This window comes from Notamacropus eugenii, chromosome 3, assembly GCF_028372415.1.
Source record: "Notamacropus eugenii isolate mMacEug1 chromosome 3, mMacEug1.pri_v2, whole genome shotgun sequence".
Classification (NCBI taxonomy): Eukaryota; Metazoa; Chordata; class Mammalia; order Diprotodontia; family Macropodidae; genus Notamacropus; species Notamacropus eugenii.
The window spans coordinates 378,970,047-378,990,415 of record NC_092874.1 but is presented as its reverse complement, the minus strand read 5'-3'; the positions used below and the strand labels follow the sequence as shown (position 1 = coordinate 378,990,415).

General features: G+C 43.2%; 1 protein-coding gene across 5 annotated transcripts; it reads left to right on the top strand.

Moving 5' to 3' along the window:
* Nucleotides 1-1,737: 1,737 nt before the first annotated feature.
* TMEM11 (transmembrane protein 11) lies at nucleotides 1,738-16,250 on the top strand. Of its 5 annotated transcripts, none has more exons than XM_072597610.1 (3): nucleotides 2,025-2,483; nucleotides 4,674-4,961; nucleotides 15,347-16,250. In XM_072597610.1, coding segments are annotated over exons 2-3 (519 nt in total). In that variant the 5' UTR covers nucleotides 2,025-2,483; nucleotides 4,674-4,959; the 3' UTR covers nucleotides 15,864-16,250. The 5 variants fall into 5 exon arrangements, with proteins under 5 accessions (XP_072453710.1, XP_072453711.1, XP_072453715.1 ...); XM_072597611.1 differs by lacking the exon at nucleotides 2,025-2,483 and adding an exon at nucleotides 2,986-3,134; XM_072597613.1 differs by lacking the exon at nucleotides 2,025-2,483 and adding an exon at nucleotides 2,990-3,068.
* Nucleotides 16,251-20,369: the final 4,119 nt, after the last annotated feature.

Genomic DNA, 20,369 nt, shown 5'->3' with positions numbered 1-20,369 from the left:
ATGAGGAGCAAAACAGCTAGAATAAAATGGCTTTCCTTGTCTGGATTGCCAAGGGCCACTGGGGTCTTGGGACCAGCCCTTGCTACCTCTTCCTAAAACTACAAAAACTTTTTCATGGGTCTCTTTGGTTGGGAAAATCCACTGGACATCCTACCAGGTGGTAAGTTCACTACCCTGTTATCTCAATTAAAGACATTTTATTCCTTAACTCCTGATGATTTCAGGACTTGACCCCATATACTCTTCCTTCAATCCAGGGACACTAGCCTTCTTGCTTTTTCAGAAACAACAAAGCACTCTCTAGAGGGAAGGAAAAGATGGTGGTTGTGATGAGGGCTGGAAGGGGAGGGGGGAGACCCCCACAGAGACCAGAGTACCAGGGGCAGTTGCCTAGATGGAATTTGAGGATTTGAGCATTGCTGAGGTCAAGGTAAAGATTTATTACGCTTTTCAAGGGACAGGAATTCTTAGGGAACTTGCAACCTTAGAGGGGTACAGGGAAAGTTTATATAGGATAGTGTATAGTATCACTTGTGCCAAATATGCTAACTAGGTGTTTTGGGGTGGGATTAGGGAGTGGTTAAGGAGTGGTCAGTTCTTAAAGGAACATGCACTTTTGGTATCTACTGCACAGGTATTTTACCCAGAGTTCATCAGGAAATAGCCCAAGGAGGGGTGGTTTTAGACCTGAAATGTCCCTAAGTCAACTCAACAGTCAGGGCTGGCTCAGAAAGACCTGGTTGCTCTCATCAGTGTCTTGTTAGACAAGGTAAATGTAAGGGAGTATACATAGGATACAAATGATTGGTCAGGGAGTAGTAAATGTCATCATGACCCGGTGCACAGCCAGCTCAGCCCAGTGCACGGCCAGCTCCTCAGCCAGTGCACAGCCAGCTCCTCAGCCAGTGCACAGCCAGCTCCTCAGCCAGTGCACGGCCAGCTCAGCCCAGTGCACGGCCAGCTCAGCCAGCGCAGAGCCAGCTCCTCAGCCAGTGCACGGCCAGCTCCTCAGCCAGTGCACGGCCAGCTCAGCCCAGTGCACGGCCAGCTCAGCCAGCGCAGAGCCAGCTCCTCAGCCAGTGCACGGCCAGCTCAGCCCAGTGCACGGCCAGCTCAGCCAGTGCACAGCCAGCTCCTCAGCCAGTGCACAGCTGGCTCAGACTAATAAATTCTACAGGTGCAGCTGGCTACTGTATCAACAAGGGTGATGACAGTTGTTACCAGGGCAGGCTGTGTCCTGGACCCAGAAACTGCCTGGGGTAGTGCTTTGAGGCTAGGGAGAAATGGGATTTTAGAGTTGGGGCCCAAGCACCCCACCAGGTGGGTGAGCGAGGGGACCGTGTCCCCATGCCCAGACCCACGCTTGTCTCCTCCAGGGACTCCCAAGCTTTCTCTAGGGACACAACCGACCTGGTGAACCCCAGACGCATCCTTAGCACCCTGATGGAATCCCTGCTCCCCTCCTTGGATACCCCAGCACGAGCTGTGTGGCAGCGTCTGAAGCTGCAGCTCTCTCGTGGGGATGAAAGACCTCAGCTCTGCTATACTGGCTCTTTTCTCTGGAATCCAGGTTGTCGAGAGAGATGGCAGAATGGATGAAGGAGTGGAGGGAAGGGGAGATGGCCAACGTCCGGGGGAGAAGAGAGTGGAGAGACGGAGGGGGGCTGGATACGTGGAGGGAGGGCAGATGGATGAATGAATGGCGGAGGGCGGGGCGGGCGGCGGGAGGCAGCCTCCCTCCTCTCCATGACCTTAGCACGTAAAGGAGCCCGTGAAGGACAGAGCCTCGCTCGGAAAGGGCCCGCCTGGCCCGCCTCCGGGGGAGGGGGCGACGGAGAGGTCGGACCCTTAGCGGAGCCGCGGCGGGCAGGGAAGGAGCAGGAAGGGGCGGGGCGCTCGTCCCCGGTCCGCCGCTGTGAGCAGCTGCCAGGCCTAGTCTGGAGAAGGCGCCGAGGCTGCGGCGTGGAAGCAGGAGAGGCGGGAGACCGAGGGGGGCGGGGAAGGAGGAACGCCTTCCCAACAGCATTCTGGGAAGTATAGGCTCTCCCCGCGGGTCTCTTCAGCTTCTCTTTCTCGGGGCCACTGGCATGCTAACGTTTGCTGGACCTCTGCATCTGAACTCTTTGGGGGGCTCCCCTCGAGAAGGGATGACTTGGCCAAACCACACTGGATACAAGAGATACTTTTCCTCTTCTTGTCGCCTTCCTCCCTCAGGATCCAGACTACATTTCCCAGGCGACTTGCGAGAAGGCAGCTTGGAGAGGTGGCGCGGTGCACTGTGGAGGTTGTAGTTCCTATTTGATTCAGGCTTCCGCACCTCGGGCTATCCCGGTGCCGAGAGCCGGACTACATTTCCCTTCAGTCCTCCCGATTCCCCTCGGCCGCCTTGGCGGAGACATTTGCGAACGGAGTGTCTCCAAGATGGCTGCTTGGGGAAGGAGGCGCCTTGGCCCGGGCAGCAGTGGCGGCAGTGCCCGAGAGAGGTGAGCCTGGGAGAGCCGCGGTTCCTCCCGGGCCAGTGGCGGAGGGCGTGGGAAGCCAAAGGGAACCAGGCGGCGCTGCGGCGGCGGCCCTGGCGCCGGACTCTTCTCCCGCCCTCCCCTCAGTTCTTTGGGCTCCTCCTTCCCCCCGCCCGCTCGGTCCCCCTGCCTGCCCTCCGAGGGGCGCCTGGAATCTGGGCTCGAGGAGAGAAGCCGGGGGAGGGAGGGCGGAGAGGAGCGGAGCCGCGAGGGTCGGCCTGGGGCACCTCTCGCGGGGTCCGGGGAGCGCCGCCGCGGCGGGGAGGGGTGGGCGCGTCTGCAGGGAAGTGTGGTCCCAGTCCGGGCCGCGGAGAGCCCGGATCGTGCGGGAGGACCTAGGGCGAGGCGCCGGCGTCCCACCTGGGCCCGAGGGCCGGCGTGGCCGGACCCCCGCCCATCCCCCACGTGGGCGCGGAGGGGGCGCCCGGCGGGGGGCGTGCGTGTGAGTGCGTTCGCGCGCGTGAGTGCGCATGTGGGTCTGTTAGTCTGGGGGTGGGGAGGCCGGAGGAGAGCAGCCAGTAGTGACAGAAGCAGGTCAGCCGCGGGAAGGTCAGTGCGAGCGTGCACGTTTCCCGGGCCAGGCCCTTTCCAGATGTGGATCCCGCCCGGACAGAGGTGCCCGCCACCCCCCACCCCCACCCCCGGCCCGGGGTGCTCGGCCCTTGGCGGGGGCGTCCTTCCTAGTGACCTTTCCCTCCCCTCCCGGGGCTCGGGTGGGCAGGCAGAAGAAAGGTCTCTCCAGAACGATCCGGGAGGATCCTTCCTGTTCTTGGTGCTCGGGTTAATGGAGCAGTTCTGGCTCGGGGAACACTGTCAGAACTTTTTAGTTGTGTCTGTGTGTCTGTGTGTGTGTCCGTCCCCCGCCAGTCTGCTCGTCTCGTTGGGCTGACAGTTGATCTGGAAAGGAGAGGAGATATTTGGGTTGCTTTAAAGTTAGATCGGAAGAACGGGCTGGTTTGTGCTCCCTCATCACTGAAGTGGGGTTGGGGGGACAGGACGCGAAGTGTTAGGTTCTGACGTTGTTTACTGGTGCTGCTAAGATCAGGCGAAGTCATGGAGCTATTTTGATATCCAGATGGCATTAGAAATCGAAGTATTCAGATCCCCTGGACTTGGTGCCGTATGCATCAGTTTAGAAAAAGGGAATCAGTGAAAAACTGCACCCTCAGTAAATACGCGATCCTGTGTTCGGATGTCCCATCGTCTGGATTTTAAACTCTTGACTGATCCCTGGAGGTGTCGCCAAAATGTAGAAAATGGTTTGTGCCTTGGGATGATGGTCAAGAAGCTAGGGAAAAACCCATTCAAACCGATGGCTCAGTTGTAACAGAATACGGTATGCCTCCTAGAAGCAGGGCTTCTGATTTTCTGGTTTCATTTAGTGCCTTTCTCAACTCTTTCAATATAACTTGTTTTGGCTGAAGGTTACCTATTTATTTTCCTTTTAGCTAGGTTTTTGTTTGGGTAGTAGCTTGCCACATCTCAGCTTCCCTAAAGATCCACTTCCCACTCAAAAAGCAGGAGGTGGAAACATAACCCTGCCATGTAGATCCAGCTTGTCAGCTGCTTTCTGTGGCACACCTACAGATCTTGCTTGGCAGGTGGGGAGACTACTCTGAGGGCAGGGTAGATTAATTGATTACACACCACCATAAAGTATAATGGCTGCATGTTATTGGGTCTTATGACTGAAGTAGACTGTTTATGGCACTTTTAAATGACTTTGTTCCATGTCCAGTTTGCACTGATTAAAATTAAAGCTCTACATTTCTCATTCACTTTTTTTAAAACCACTACTGCATTTACCTGACTGGCATCTGGTTTGTGGTGGAATTCTTAAACATTGCCTAGTATGTGGGGCGTGGAGACTGGGAAAACCTAATGCATTAACTAGTAGTTGGAAACACGGACATTTGCCTTAAAATGGAAGGGCCAGACTTTCCATATATGGTAGCGCTATTAGAGATTCTATAAATTCAACAGGGTACACCAAAGAGAAGCTATTTAAGTCACATTTACAATGACTGTAGATTCTGCTATAGAGGGGAAAGAGAGGGGTGGAAATAGGGAAATGATAGCTATTTGCATGTTGCTTTGTTCTCCTTTCCAGTTGGACTCTTAATAATTCCTTCTTACATATTCCATTAAATCTAGGGATTCAACCATGTTTATAATGAAGAACAGCAGACTCTGAGCTGTAACCTGAGTTCTTGTCTAAAATTCAGCACACTGGCTGCAAGAGCACCAAACAGAATGCCACTTGTTCCTTCCGGAGTCTTTGAGACAAACTTGCACACCTAGGACAGAACAGTGCAGGTATCTGTGTGTTCTGCAATACATGGGCCAACTTGGAACAGATCACAGCTCTACTTTCCCCTATGTTTGCTGCTTAGACTTACGCAGGGGCCTTAAGAGTTTGCTTCCATCAGTGATGGTTTGAATGTGAGTATAGTCATTTGTTTGGGGTTTCTTTATAGTTGACCAAAAATGGATTTTCTTTGCACCCTGTTGTTTTTTGCTGCTGTTGCAGCTACTTCATATAATGAGCCTTCAAAGGCCAGCAGTATTACATAGATTTGTAGGTAAATGGGGCTCCAGGGTGGTTTCAGTTTTTATTTTTCCAGGGTTAAAGTCATTTCCTTACTAAGCCAGAGGTGCCTCTTAAAACAAAAACCTCTCCCAATATATACTCTCTCCTGCCTTAGGGTTCCATGTTATAGAAGCATCCTTTAGGAAGCAAGATTTGGATGGCACTCCTTTCAGGTCTTTCAGGATTACACCTTATTTTGCTGGAACTTTTAATTTTTTTTTCCAGTGGAGTCCACAGACTGACTCAGCTATCTGATTTGACTTGGATTTTGATGGCGAAATGGTAGTTATAGGTTATTACTCTTGTTGAACAGATTGGCCATTTAATCCCCATGTTGGCAGGACCTAGGAAAGTTGTCTTATGCTCCTTTGTTAGTGTACTTTCTGTCCTGATTGGCCATCCTTCATTTTAGATGAGTAGATTTGAAAGCTGGAAGGCACCTTTGGAGATCTGACATCTCTAGCCTGGCCACTCTTCAGAAAGACTCTTGAACTTCTACAAGTGGCTTTGTGGTAGAACTTTTTCCATGACTGATTTGGAAAAGACCACCAAGTGTATTTTTTGCTCGTGACTATAGAGGATTAAATCCCAAGCCTTTAGACGTTTTGTGTTCTGCTTAGCAAGCCAAACAAAGGATAGATTCATACTTCACTGAAGTAGGCACCCAGTTGCTGTATTCAGATTCCTGGAGTTGGATGTGTCAGTTAGGATATGCTTGGGTTCATTTTAGTTCAAGGTTGGAATTAAGGTGCCTTACTAGTTTTTGAGATGAAAATTTATCTTAATTCATTCTGACAAACTACTACCTGGTGTAAAACATTGCTTTCTTCTTGTAAGTACATTAACTGTCCAGTATCTAACCAAAAAAATCATTTTTTTAATGTATAATCAGTTTTATGAAATGGGAATGGTCACCTAATTGCCTGTTTTGATGCTCAGGAGGCTGAAAATGAAATAAGTGAAGAACCTGGATACTAGAGGTCAGGCTTAATTTAGGTTTATGACCAGTCAGCTTATATGAAGGCATTGCTTCTCAATTAAAATAATTTTTAAAAAGAATGAGTAAAGGAACAAGATGGGGTGGAACCTTCCCTTTCAGGCGGTGTTCTGTGATTAGATAAATACCCAGCTGCCTCACTGTGTCACCTTCCCAGTTTCACCTGTGATGTATGGTGACATTATTGTCTTTAGCTAGCGGAGATTTGTGACATCTTAATAATATGTGCCCGGAGAGGAAAGGTCATGATCAAAAGAAGCCTTAGTCTCTAGTTCTGGGGAACTAATAGTCCCTCTCCTGACCTACCAGAGCTTGGAGTTCTCTGGAATATTGCCAGTGTACAGCACTCTGACATTCCCTCCTCCCAGTCCTCTTCATTTCCCAACATCTGCTCATGTTTCAGTAGCATGTAAGTTGCCATGCATGTTTTGGTCACAGCAGTTGCCAATGGAAAGAACAGGAAGATATTTTTCTGTACCCTTTCCTTTAAAGGGTGGAAGGTTGGAATATTTGGATTAATGTAACAGTTCCTAGGAATTTTTGAATTGTTAATATTTTAGGCTTCATACCACACAACTTCCTGGTCTTTCATTTTGCAGTACATAACATGTGAATACTTACTTTGATCATTGGTTTGTTAGTGCCCCAGAAGGAACAGTTTTCAGTGTAAGTTTAGGTTTGGCTTAAAATGACTCTTTGGTCTCTTAATTTTTCAGGACACTAATTGATTAGTAACGCTGCTCTCAGTAATATTTTATTCATATTACAGTTTTATGTAGTAGATACTTGTAAATACTTGAGTTTTATTTGATTGGATGTATTGGATCCTTGGGGAGTTTACAGGGTGTGGAAAAGAGTTTTGCCCTGAAGCTTACAGTTAAGAGAGTAGATGAATTGGACATACGTACCACACAAACATTTGTGTGCAAAGAAAAACTCAGTTCTACATCTACAGGTATTTTTCTCTGACCTTTATATGAATTACATACATTGTAGGTTACCTTGGAAATTTTCATTTCCAAGTTGATACTACCCTAAGCCCAATTCAACTAAGTCTCTTTAACTGCCATTGTTTGAATTGGACTCATAATAACTATAGTTAGTGTTCAGGAAATGCAAAAGGATTTCAGAATTAACCAGCTATTGTTAGAAACTGTACAAAGTGTTTGAAAGCTTTACATGTAAATTACCCTCATCTCAGTAGTGGAGAAAATTAAGAATTTAACAACAAACAGTGACGGTAGCAGAAATGAATTGAACTGAGTGTCCACCTTCAATTTTCTCCATAAAAGCTACATGGAAGAGGTTAATTTGAATTGAATTTTGAAAGGCATAATAGTGTAGCAGGGAGGCTCCCAGGGTGTGTGAAAGAAAGGTAGCAAAGGCCTTTAGTGGTGAAAGGACCAAAGAGATCACAGACCTGACTAGAGTGGGGAGTTTACTCAAAACAATTTTGGTTGCTCTGAGGTGAACTGCTGAAGGCTGAGGTTCTTGTCTTGACAGGTGTTTGGTTTCTTGTTAATGGATATTTCCACTTCTGTATTTGTAGTAGATGATTAAGAAATGAAAAATCCTGGGGGGGCGGTGGGCACAAGAGTGGTCATGTGTATTTTAGTTAATGTTAATTCTTAATACACATTTAATACCTGCAGTGAAAAAAATCACTATTTAGAGAATATCTCAACCAGCAATGGGGAACCTTCAGCCTCAAGGTCACATGTGGCCCTCTAAGTCCTCCTTTGATTGAATCCAAACTTCATAGAACAGTCCCCTTAAATGGATTTGTTATGTAAAACTTGGATCAAAAGGCTGCACCCGAGGACCTAGAAGGACATTCTGACCTCAGAGGCCACAGATTCCCCACGCCTGAACTGTGAAAGATAGTTGTTTTTTGTCAGCCTAAAGCCCGCCCAGAGATACAAGCTTTTTATTCGCCCCTCTCCAAGCATACTTATTGCATGTTACATGTTTTACTGCAGACTCGTGATTGGTTTGGGAGGAAGTTGACCAGTAGTGCTCAGAAAGTGTAAAGCAATGTTTTAACCACATCTTTTGTTTGGCCATTCATTTAGATTATGTGTGTTTTAGAAGAATGCTAGTGTGTAGTGTTGGGTGATGGCTAGAAATTAGAAATAGCTTCCTCAGTGGAGCAGTGGAACTCTTACATTTAACTAAAGCAGAATGAAAAATCAGCATCAGCAGTTCAAAGCTGAACCAACAAACAGCATGATCTTGGCAGTCTTTGCAGCCTTAATGATCCATGTTAGTAGTGACAGAGAATTTTAAAAATGTAGGCTTAATGGGTGGTTACATGCACTGTCTATCCTGATCTTAATGAGTTCTGACAGAATATTTGTTCTCTTTGGTTTTAATATGTTGACTTATCTTTACTTGTCTCTTCTGGGAAGCCAGTTAATTCATCAAACAGTGTCTCCAAGAAGGAGACAGGGGCACAAAGACAGTCTGCCCTGAAGGATTCCTGGGAGGGGATAGGGGTAGCAGGAGATCAGCATGGTAGACAAGCTGGACAGGCTGTTAAAGTAGATACAAAGTACATATAAAGCAAGGTAGAATAATTTCAAGAGATTATATAACTGTCACTAACAGTTATTGGGGATCAGGAGGAGGTGTGACCTGAGTTGTGCCTGAAGGCAGATACTCTTGGAGGCAGAGGTGAGTGTATCCACGAAAGGCAAGGAACAACAGTGTCTTGTGCGGGAGAAGAGTTTGTGTGCCAATAAACCTACAGAATCAGTCACAGAACTGCAGAACTTCTGGGTATTTGGAGGGCTTCACAAGCCTGGTGACAGATTGTATGCCTGTTTGTGGACTGGCCAAAGAGGATTTGGTAGTACATCTCTGGCAGAGAGGCCGGGGATGAAATCTCTTCCTTCCCAGGCAGGTCTAGGTTAATTCTCAGCAGGTATTCCACAGCTCTTTTCACACCCTGTGTGGTGGCTGCCATTGCCTGTCATGTCCCAAGCACTGCTGGTGTCATTTGTCGGGGCGCACCCTCCTTGACTTGGGGAATTTTTTTCTTTTCAAATAGAAACATCAGTAAACAAGGCAACCAGGATGAGGATCTTGAAACCATGACATATTAGAATTGGTTGAAGAATTTAGTGATTAACCTTGAGAAAAGATGGCATGGGGTGGCAGTTGACTGGTAACTGTCATCAGGTATTTGAAAGGCAGTCAGGTCAAAAAAGAATTAGACTTGATTTGTGGCAGTGTTATCAGAAAGCAGAAGTAGGAACAATGGGGTAGAAATTCAAAAAGATAAAATTTAGACCTGGTTGAAGAGGAAAATGTCCTTATGGGAACATGGAATAGGCTGCCCTCAGGAGGTGAGTTCCTTCTTTGACTAGACACCATTGTTGTGGTATGGGCTAGATAGATTTTGTTCTATGCAAACAGGGATCAAATTGTCTTAGTAGTGGATCCCTTAATGCTTTTGAGGGACTCAAATTTAAAGTATTTATACTACCTAATAAATATAGTAATTATATTATACACACATATACACTAATAGAAATTGGCTTTACCTTCACTCTTGTAATTTTTATTTGCCTGTAGGTAGCATACCAGAGACTACACATTTTATTTTCATGTATAGAATGTAACTTTACTATAGGATAGCCTAGTAGGACAAGTTAGTACTTACATATTACTTCCTGATAAAAAGAGCCTGCCATATGGCAAAACTCCCATAAAATTGCATGATAGTTCAGGGGGATAGATTGTCCTGGGATGGAAAACTTTCCAGTTGTAAAGAGCTGATGCCTATTAGCTGTTTCATCAATTTCAGCAATAACTAGTTTTAAACTAGCTCTTGAAAAGATCAGAATGGAAAACGTTGGCTTGTTTGCTTCTCCCTGGTCTTTTCACATGTTGAGCCCTGGGGAAATAAACTAAGAAAAGTGGTTGTCACATGTGAAACCATAATGGTAGAGTGCTCACGAGCAATAGAAAAGAATGGCAGGGAACTCAGAATTAGGGCAATGGCATTGGGCTGGGGGCTGACTGCCCAAAGATGTGTATTTGTAAGAGATCTTTTCAGGTTCCCTGGTTTTGATCTGTAGTCTTAGGAAAAGTAAACCATGTTTCTCATCACATCCAGAACAACTATCAAGACCCAGACCTTAAGGGCTTCTTAACCTGCTCTCCATGGGCATATTTTTAAAAAAAATTTTGATAACTATTTCAATGTCATTTGGTTTCTCTGTAATCTTAAATTTTGTGCATTTAAGAATATTATTCTGAGACCTATAGGCTTCAGTAGACTGTCCACTTCACTTTTCTGCCTTGGGGGAAGAAACAGACTTCATTAGGAAAAGTGGAGGTATTGGTCAAAACATCTAAACCTATTTGGGGGATTTGTTTCTTGAGTACAGAGACTTCTGAATCAAAGAGGTTCTTTGGGGGATAGTGTTTAGGATTTCTTTTTCTCAGCCTTTAAATCATTTGAGTCCCAGGACTTTGAACATTGATATTCTTTTTTTTATTTTTTTATTTTTTAATGTTTAACAATCACTGCCATACAATTGAGATTTTATCCCCCCCACATCTAGAACATTGATATTCTTAAGTGGATCAGTCACATAACTAAATTTGAAGCAACTTAGCCTTTATAAAGTACTTTTACCTCTTCACTTTCTGATCCCTTTTCTCCAGTCTACCCTTATCATGGAAAAGAAAAAAAGCTGATGCATTTGAAAATCCAGAGAATATCTAGGGGATTCCCATGAACTTAGTTTTTGTATATGTCTCTTCAGAATTAATATCTATTTATGCAAAATTCTATTCCAGGTTTCTACCTGCTTCTTAAAACTATTAATTTACCCCTCAAGAAGGAACTGATAATGATAGATTTAGACTGCTATTTTTGCACTGTGGACAAGCTGTTTTGGCAACACATTGTTGGAAGCATTATAACAACTGATCATATTTATGCATCCCAACTGCCTTTAGGGAACTAATTTGTCCTCAAAGCACAGCAGTTAGCTTACCACCTGGTTAATTCCCATGATTGCCATCTTTAAAGTATACAAAATTGAGTTATAACACACAATTTAATTAGAATGGACTAGTCTATTTTAGCCAAAATTAATTATCAGTTTCATTCCCTGGGATAAAAAGAGTTATTTCTAGGTTCTCTTACACTCAAATCAAACCTGCTGCTTATTGTAATGGGCCAGCTCTCTACCTTTTACTCCCCTACCCTGTCTAATAGTTTACATCCTGTGACAGCTTTATCTCCTAGGAGTTTTAGAAGCAGTTGTCAGTCCATTAATAACTAGTTTTTCATTCTGATGTGAGCATGTGGGAGAGCTAATCAGTTGTTTACCCTAATTAGCTTTTAAGTAGACTAAAACTAAATTTTGCCTCAGGCTAATTTCTACCTTAAAGTTGATTTAACCTGAGAGTAACATTTGAAATCTATTTCAATAAATCACAAGTACCTGCCCTTTTTCTTTGTAGTCTGACATTCCCAGTTTACATACCATGTAATTTTAGACTAATTGCTTTCTTATTGATGGAGGGAACAAATTCCCTTAAATGAAGTGATTTTGGGGTAACTAAAGAGCAAACCAGATTCATTGTTATAAGGGATGGCTCACTGGAAAGGGTTGGGTGGTAAGGTATACAGGGGGAAATTTGGACAGTGTAAATTTAAAACTAAATAGCAGACTTTGAGTTTGAATCAAGATCTGTTTGAGTCAGATCTGTTTGTCTTCATAACATAGCTAATATAATAATATTCTAGATCTTTTGGTGTAGTTTAAGGGATATATTCCAATGAGCTTTTTATTTGTTATTCAGGGTAGCATCTCTTGCAAATAGTATCTAGCTTAGCAAAGATCAATCTTTTAGCATGTAGAAAATACCAGGAGCTCTTTCCTTGGTAGGGGGTCTGTAGTGCCATCTCCAGTGTCCTGATTTCAGGACCCAGATGACTTTGGAGAAGTAAGTGAGGCTGGTAACTTGGTACAGCCCTCCCTCACTTAAATCCAGTTCACTTCCAAGAACAAAGGACAAACAGACAAACATCAGGAAACTGTTGTAAATAGCATTGTCTTGTTTCTGCAAGGTGTTTGGCAAAGTCTCTCGTAGTATTATGGACAAGATGGAGAAATGGGCAGAGTTTTAGTACTAGCATAAGCTAGATTGAAAATTGGATTGTACCAGGGTAGTCAAGATGTCTTAAGTTGCTTGTTTCTGTGTTCTGTAGCCAACATTTTTCTTGGCTGATGAAAGTAGGCTTATCAAATTTAGAGAGGTAATAATGAAAAACTGAGAAGAAACAGTGACCATTGGTTAGTAGAAACAAGACAACGTCTTAAGACTTTAACTACACTTCATAGTATTTTCAAATTACATGTGAAGATAGCTTTTCAATGTTCACTTTTATGAGATTGAATTCCAAATTCCTCCCCCCCCCTCCATTTCCCCCAAACTGCAAGCAATCTGATATATATGTTATACATGTACAATCATACTACTTATACTTCCACATTAAAGACTTTAAAAGATCTTGATGAGCTGGAGTGATGAGCTTTAAAACAAGTGAAATCAAATAGACAAACGTGAAGTCCTTAGATTAAACAAAATCTGTATATGTGCCAAATGAGGGAAATAGAAGCTCATACTAAACAGACCAGGACTAGGTTGGCCTGGATAAATGTGACTTTAACTCCCAGAAAGGCTTATCTAATTGTGTATCAAAATGAAAAAGGTAGTTCCCAGAACAAAGAAGGTAGTAAGGACTCTCTGGGTTGATCAGATCACACCGTTACCATGGACAGATCACCATGTTCAGTTTTGGAAAATGTGATCTGAATAGGACAGTTTAACCCCTAATGGATTGGTGGAGGGGAGGTAAGGGAGATGCAGCAAACATGATATCTGTCTTTGGTTTAAGGCCTGTCGTGGTAAAGAGGAGTAAATTTAGTCTTCTTAGTGTCTGTTTTGAAGTGCTAAGACTAATGAGTAGAAGTTGTAAGACAGCAACTTTTTGCTTAGCATATGGAAGAACTTTGTAAATATTAGAGTTGCCTAGCAGTGCCCATCATTCGGTGTTCAGTCAGAGGCTGGATGTTTCTGTGCGTAGTGTTGTCGTCATGAAGACATGAGTTTGAATTCTACCTTAGATGGTCCCATAATTTCAGCTTCAATTACCCACCTCACAGTGTTGCTGTGGCTACCAAGTGAAATAAGATTTAAAGTGCTTTGTAAGCCTTAAAGCACTTATATAAGTGTCAGGTATTATATCCTTAGTGATTTCACAGCAAGACTTTCAAAAAATAACACGTGGGTGATTTGATGTCTCCTTTCTCCATCAGATAAATTCTTATCTTGGAATTTCCTTTGAAGCTAATGTGCTCTGTTTGATGCTTGCTGTACACAATTGAATACAGTAGAGAATTTCCTGCAGTGGACTGAAGATGAATTAAAAAATCATTGTTTTCCAGTTTCAGTGATTCTGAAATGCCCCATAAGTGGTGGTTGCTGATCATAGCTAATGGGACATATACTGGGGTCTTAATTATATGTAATGAGTAACTGGCTAATTTCTATTAAATTTGGTAACATCTTTTTTTCACATTTTGATATATGTAGTCAGTAGGCCAAAACATTCAAGTTAAGTCTATTTCCAGAAAGAAGTCTGTATTTCTCAGAGGCAGTTTGAAACACAAGATGAAATTTGTAGTAATTACCTTTTCCATTGCTCCAGAAGGTTCTGCTATCCTCATTAGTAACAAGCCTTCTTTACTATCCCTGAAACTACAGAGCAGGTATTTGGGCAGACTTTGAAAGGAGACAGTAGGGCTGTTGTTTACAGATAGCTTTTGAGGAGTTCTGGCCATTTGGTCTGACATCCGTGCCAAGAGGCTGCTTTGTGCTCAATCACTAAAGACTAAATTGTACTATTGTACCCTTTGTTGTTAGAGACAAAGATGACTTCCTTGGGCACGTGAGGGCAGGGTGTTATAACATTACCTTTTATCAATGTGTATTGACTCTCAACATAGAACTTGTTTCAGGGTAATGGCTTAGATAATAATAAATTAAAATTTGTGCACTTTTAAGTATGTTAAAAGGTCTGCAGAGATACAACTCTCCCCTTTTGTCTTCTCCCCCAGCTTTTTAACTGAACCCCAATTTTTATCTGTTATAGCAGGATAGAACTAGATCTATCATAAACTGCAGTAGGAAGTTTTCCTAGACTTTGGGGTCTCCCTCTTTGGCACTGATTCTAAATTAAGTTCTTTCTAGAGTATTCCTGTGATGGAATTCTAAGAAGCTGCTCCCTAGCCCCAATATTCTAACTTCCTTATGGGTCTCATTGAGCAACAGGCATGTCCTGATTTAACCACACAGCCCCCAGACTCAATCCTAAGTCTCATTGAACAGCAGGCCCACTGCCCCTACCTAGCCACTGCTCCCCACCCCCCAACATCCTAATTAGATGCCTCACTAGAACAGGAGTGTCCATGTAATCAAATGCTAGCCACTGCCCCCAGACCCATGTGTTTCCCACAGAAACAACAGGTGTGTCCATGTACTCAACCACAACCATATCCATCTGATCTCAGGACTACACTAGCCAGCCAATCAGAAAGCACCACCAGAAGACCCAAGCAGGATGTGGATCTCAAAATAATGGAAAGAACTTGAAAAGAAAAAGAAAAGTAGGCACCTGCGCAGTCATAGCAAAAGCTGTCTTTTAGGGGAACTCTCTCTGATGTATTATCATACATGCATGCCCCCCAGAAGGGTTTTTCTGTATTTATCGTGGGTAAATAAATAACATGCACAATTCCACCTAAGGGAGGATCCCTCCCCTATTACCTAAGTAATCCCCTTGACAAACCTCTCTTGCCTTAATATTTATAATTCCTATTGTGTAATCAGCATCATTACACTACATACATATCATATACTGTAAAATTACCTGTCTTGTATTCCTGAAGCTGTCAGTTCTTCTTGGAACTCAGCCTGCTAGAGATCTGTCATCCTCAATAAATGCCTTTGATTGGACTGAAGGTGGTCTGTGTCTGAAGTCTTTGAGATGGACCCCCACATCCCACCAGGAAACCAAAGACCTTGGCTTGTTCAAAGTGTTGGATCTTTTCACATTTAAACAGAACTTCACCCTCCAATGCCAAAGCTGGCATTGTTGAAATTAAACAAACCAAGTTCTTTGTTTAATTGTCTCATCCGTTCTCTCCTTAACAGGGTAACCTTGTCTGCCACAGAGTGTTACATCGTTCATGAAATCTACAATGGAGAGAATGCCCAAGACCAGTTTGAGTATGAATTGGAGCAGGCTCTGGAGGCGCAATACAAATACATAGTTATAGAGCCCACCCGAATTGGTGATGAGACTGCCCGATGGATCACTGTTGGGAACTGCCTGCACAAGACAGCCGTGCTGGCAGGCAGTGCCTGCCTCTTCACCCCGTTGGCACTTCCCTTAGATTATTCCCATTACATCTCCCTGCCTGCTGGCGTGCTGAGCATGGCCTGTTGCACCCTCTACGGAATCTCCTGGCAGTTTGACCCCTGCTGCAAGTATCAAGTGGAGTATGATGCCTATAAACTTTCTCGACTGCCTCTGCATACACTCACTTCCTCCACTCCTGTGGTGCTGGTGAGGAAGGATGACCTGCACAGAAAGAGACTGCATAATACAATAGCACTCGCTGCCCTGGTGTACTGTGTAAAGAAGATTTACGAGCTTTATGCTGTATGATTTCAGTAGAAACGGGAGAGAGAAAAAAAACACCCACAAAAGACAACAATGTATTAAGATTTCCACAGTAACATTTTTTTTTCCTCTGAAATGCAGTGGAGACTGGGAAGGTGTTTGGTTTAATATTTGTTATTTTTCAGAGTAAGACAAATCACTGCTACACCAAGGGATTTTCAGCTCATTACACTAATATGTGGATCTGCAGTGACTCAAGACATTCTAGGCTGTGGAAGTCTGAGCAGTGGAATGTTGATGGAAGCAAACTATATCAAGGGGGGGTGTGAAATGCTTTTTGGGGGGAGGTGGGAACCTTTCAAGTATATTGTTTAACTGTACCATCCAGAGCCAGCCAGAAGCTATTGACCATTAAAATAATGAGCATTTCAAGTGTTTTCTCTCTCCCTGCTTTTATATGTACCTACTTTTTAAGCTTTAGAATTGGTGGCTTACAGCTGAGAGTAATAAGGTTAATCTGAGGGACAAATTGTGTTTTTGTTCTTACTTACAAACAAAATTTGCATCTTTATTAGAAGCATATTGAGAGGTGCCTTAGGTACCACAGTGAAATCCATTTGAATGGGGTCAACTAAGGGTCCTTATCCAGTAGATTACAAAGCTTTACTTGGTCACTTCGACATTTCACTGGCTGAGTTGGTCTGGGTGGCAAAATGGTGTTGAGGATTTTTGAGTGTAAAAGTGAAGTTTTGCAGGTGATTTGCCACTAGTCAGAGAAAGCAATCCCCAATAAATCCTTACTTGATTCTGCAGAGCTAATTGAAATCCTGTTATAATGAAGATCTCTCTCAGGGATCTAGAAACTTGTTACCTACTTAGAAATCCTGTTTTGCTTGAATGACAAATGTTTATGTAACAGGGCCTAACTTGGGAAGGGAGCCACTTGCCCTTTTTGGAAACGTTCTGCCTGTAAATCAGATTTCAGGTGGTGCGGTGGCCTTCACTTGAGCAATGGAAGATCACTGTTGCCAACTGAGGAGGTGTTAGGCAGAAGCTCTTGCCCTTGAAATAGAAGCTGTGTAAACAGGTGTACTTGTTTTATCACTACTTCCCAAGCAGTATTTAACAGGGTATGTTTTGTTAAGAGAATAACCCAAATTCTGAAACACCATTCTATTATACATTTTCTGTAGCCAAGCAGACTTTGTCACTTTTGTGAACAAGAAGACAGGAAGTTTTAATCTTTGGTGTCTATACAAGGTAAAGGACCTTGTCGATAAGGAAACTTAAAACATCTTATTCTGGCATTTGCTATCCTAGACCGTAGCAAATTCTGTTCCCTAATATGAGGGTTAACCATTTTATCTCATCCTCATTGAGGATAAACGGACAGTTATTAATTTGTAGTGTTTTTTATTTCTAGAGATATGCAGCACAGCATAATGCCATGCCCTATAAAACTAAAGTATTGTACCAATCCAGTGCTAGTTTTAGACAGTGGTAACATAAATTTTACATGTAAAATTTTTGCATTTTGGGGAGAATGGATCATAGACAACATCACTGAGGAAACTAAAGGCACAAATTAAAGATTTATTCAAGGTCATCTAGTAACTAGTGAAGGTTGGTGTTGTGAGAAGAATGAAAACCTTCCTGCTTTTTGCATGTAAATGTTCATCTGAACTAACCTGAACCTTTTGCAAGTCTCTGAACACGTGGCAGCTACCAGTGATGGGAGGGAAATCCATTATCTCCTGAAGCAGCATGTGGCACTTATGACTCATAATTAAGATGGTTTTTTTTTCCTTACATTGAGAAATTTTCCTTTTTGAGGCTTCCACCCATTGCTTCTAACTTAATCTGATGGGGTCAAGCAAAGCAAATCTAATTCCTCTTTCACAAGACAGCTCTTGTGAACACTTGAAGACAACTTTCATTCTCTATCACTTTACTCCCCCCTCCAAGTGTTCTCTTTTCAAATTAACGTTAGTTCCTTTAGCCAAACATAGTATGGCATGGTACTCAGTCTCGTCATCCTCCTCTGGACCTATTCCAGCTTTGTCCCTGACAAATTTTCCAGCCTCAGTTTCACTTTATATCATCATTCACTGAACAAACATTAATTGAATATACTGAACATAGTATATAATAAATTAGCATACAATAAAATAATATACTCAACTACGTAAGACTTCAGACTAGATATGAAGAATGAGACAGAACTTACTAGGAGTCATTTACTGTTGCTGATAGCTAGTAAAATTTCATGTATGATTTTCAGTGCTGCAGTAAGTTTATAGATTTGCTGCAGTTAAACTGCTGGAGAAGGAAAATGAGTAGGTCTTGGAAAGAAAAACATGTAAAACTTACTTGAACTTGATTGAGTACGTACATTTTATAAATTCTTAATGCTTTTTAAAAGTTTTTTTGGTGGAAATTTGTGGAAGAGTTCTTAAATCGTCTTATAATCCAGAGAATAGTAGGATGGTTTGATTGTGAAGTCAGAACCATGCTGTTGTGTTGGACAGAAGTAACATCAACTTCTTCTACTGTTCGCAAGTTAATAGTATTTAAGTGTTCATTTAGGGAAAAAACAGTTCAATCCCAGGAGCATGGAACTTTTTAATGTGAATGATGAGCCATAAACAATTAAAAAACACTTATGGGCAGCAGCCCATCTGAGCTTACGCCTTCTAAAGATAATGGCAAAGGGTTTTGTCTATTTGAAAAGTCCTGTTACAGTTAACATCTGATTTAACACCCATGAAAACGTTAAAAGAAGCACAATAGAGAAGCTTTTGAATTATCCTATCTTATCCTAAAGTAATTAGTCATGAGTAAGTCTGGGCTCAGCTTCCTCCCCATTTAATTTCAGGCTTGAATGATTAAGTGCCTATATTATGTGCCAGGTACTGTGCTAAGAGCTGGGGATACAAAAACTGGCAAAAGACAGTATCTGCCGTTCAAGGAGCCTGAAGTCTAATGGGGGAGACAAGGCAACATGCAAATGAATTTATACAAAATAAGCTACATATAGGACAAATAGGAAACAAGGAACTGGAATTGAGGTGGGGAAGGCTTCCTGTAGAAAATGGAATTTTATTTGGGACTTGAAGGCAGTAGACCACTGAGGCCTGGTGGGCCCAAAGCTGAGAGCTGGAGTTCATAGAATGGTCAGGAGGCCAGTGTTACTAAGAAGACTGGGAAGGTAGAAGGGGACTAGATTATCATGAAAGGCTTTGAATGCCAAACAAAGCATTTTATCTTAGATCCTGGGGACGACTGGGAGTTGATTGGGTAGGGGAGTGGTCATGGTTGGACCTGCACTAATTTAAGAAAATCATTTAAATGCCTGGAGAGAATGGGTTGGAGTGAGGAGAGACTTGGGGCAGGCAGACTCACTAGCAGGCTACTGCAGTATGACAGGATGGGGGCCTGCATTAAATTGGTGGCAGTGTTAGGAGAGATGGGGGCATATTTGAGATGTTGCAAAGGTAAAATTAACAGGCCTTGGCAACAGACTGGATATGGGGGTTGAGAGTGGAGTCCAGGGTTTTTTCCTAGGTTGTGAGCCTGAGGGACTTGAGAGGATGATGTTGCCTTCTACAGAAATAGGGAAGGTAGGAGGAGAGGAGGGTTTGGGATCGGGGTGGAGTAGGAAAGATGAGTTCAATTCCAGTTTGAATGTCTAAAAGGCAATTTGAAATACAGTAAGAGGTCAGTAGAGAGGCTGGGGCAGGAAAGGCAGACTTGGGAGTCACATGGAGCCAGTATTTAAACCTAAGGGAGCTGATGTGATCACCAAGTGCAGTAGTATTGTGGAAGAAGAGAAGAAAGCCTGGGATAGAACTCTTGAGGGACACCTACAATTAGAAGGTGTGACCTGGAGGAGGAGCCAGCTAAGGAGACTAAGGAATGGCCTGATGGAAGGAGAACCAGGAGAGAGGGAAGGGAAGGGTATCTCAAAAGCCTAGAGAAAAAAGTATCAAGGAAATAGTGATCAACATTGTCAAGGACTTTAGAGAGGTCACAGAGACTAAATACTGAGAAAAGGCGCTTGGATTTGTCAACTAGGATAACTTTGGACAGAGCAGTTCTGGTGAGTGGAAATGACAGAGAGTCAGGAGATGGGATGGGATGGGATCACTTGTGTAAGGAAGAGGCCTTGAGAAGGAGTAAGCAAGATTTACCTCTTCATATGAGATGGGTGAAAGAAACGATAGTGGCAGAAGTGATAGAAGGGCAGAAGAGGGAACTCACAGCGTTAAGGTATGGCAGGAAGAACTGTTACAAGGTGGCAGGTCAGGCTGCTTGTAAACCCATCTCCAATTAAACCTGAGTAGTGGAGTGCAGTGCTATTTTGATACTTCCATCTTTACCCTTTTTCTCAGAGCTCAGTGTTCCAATAAATATCTATAGATAAGGACTAGATGGACCTTACCAGTCCTGGCTTGCCTTAAAACACTCCCAAACATACACTTTCTTTGCTATCACCAGTATTCTGAGCAGAGCATGGAACTTTAAACATTGATGAAAAAAAGCACTTCCCAC

Coding starts and splice junctions, on each gene's coding strand:
- TMEM11 (XM_072597609.1), top strand. CDS start 2,422: ATGGCTGCTTGGGGAAGGAGGCGCCTTGGCCCGGGCAGCAGTGGCGGC. Junction 2,484..15,346: donor GGCGGCAGTGCCCGAGAGAG/GTGAGCCTGGGA, acceptor TCTCCTTAACAG/GGTAACCTTGTCTGCCACAG.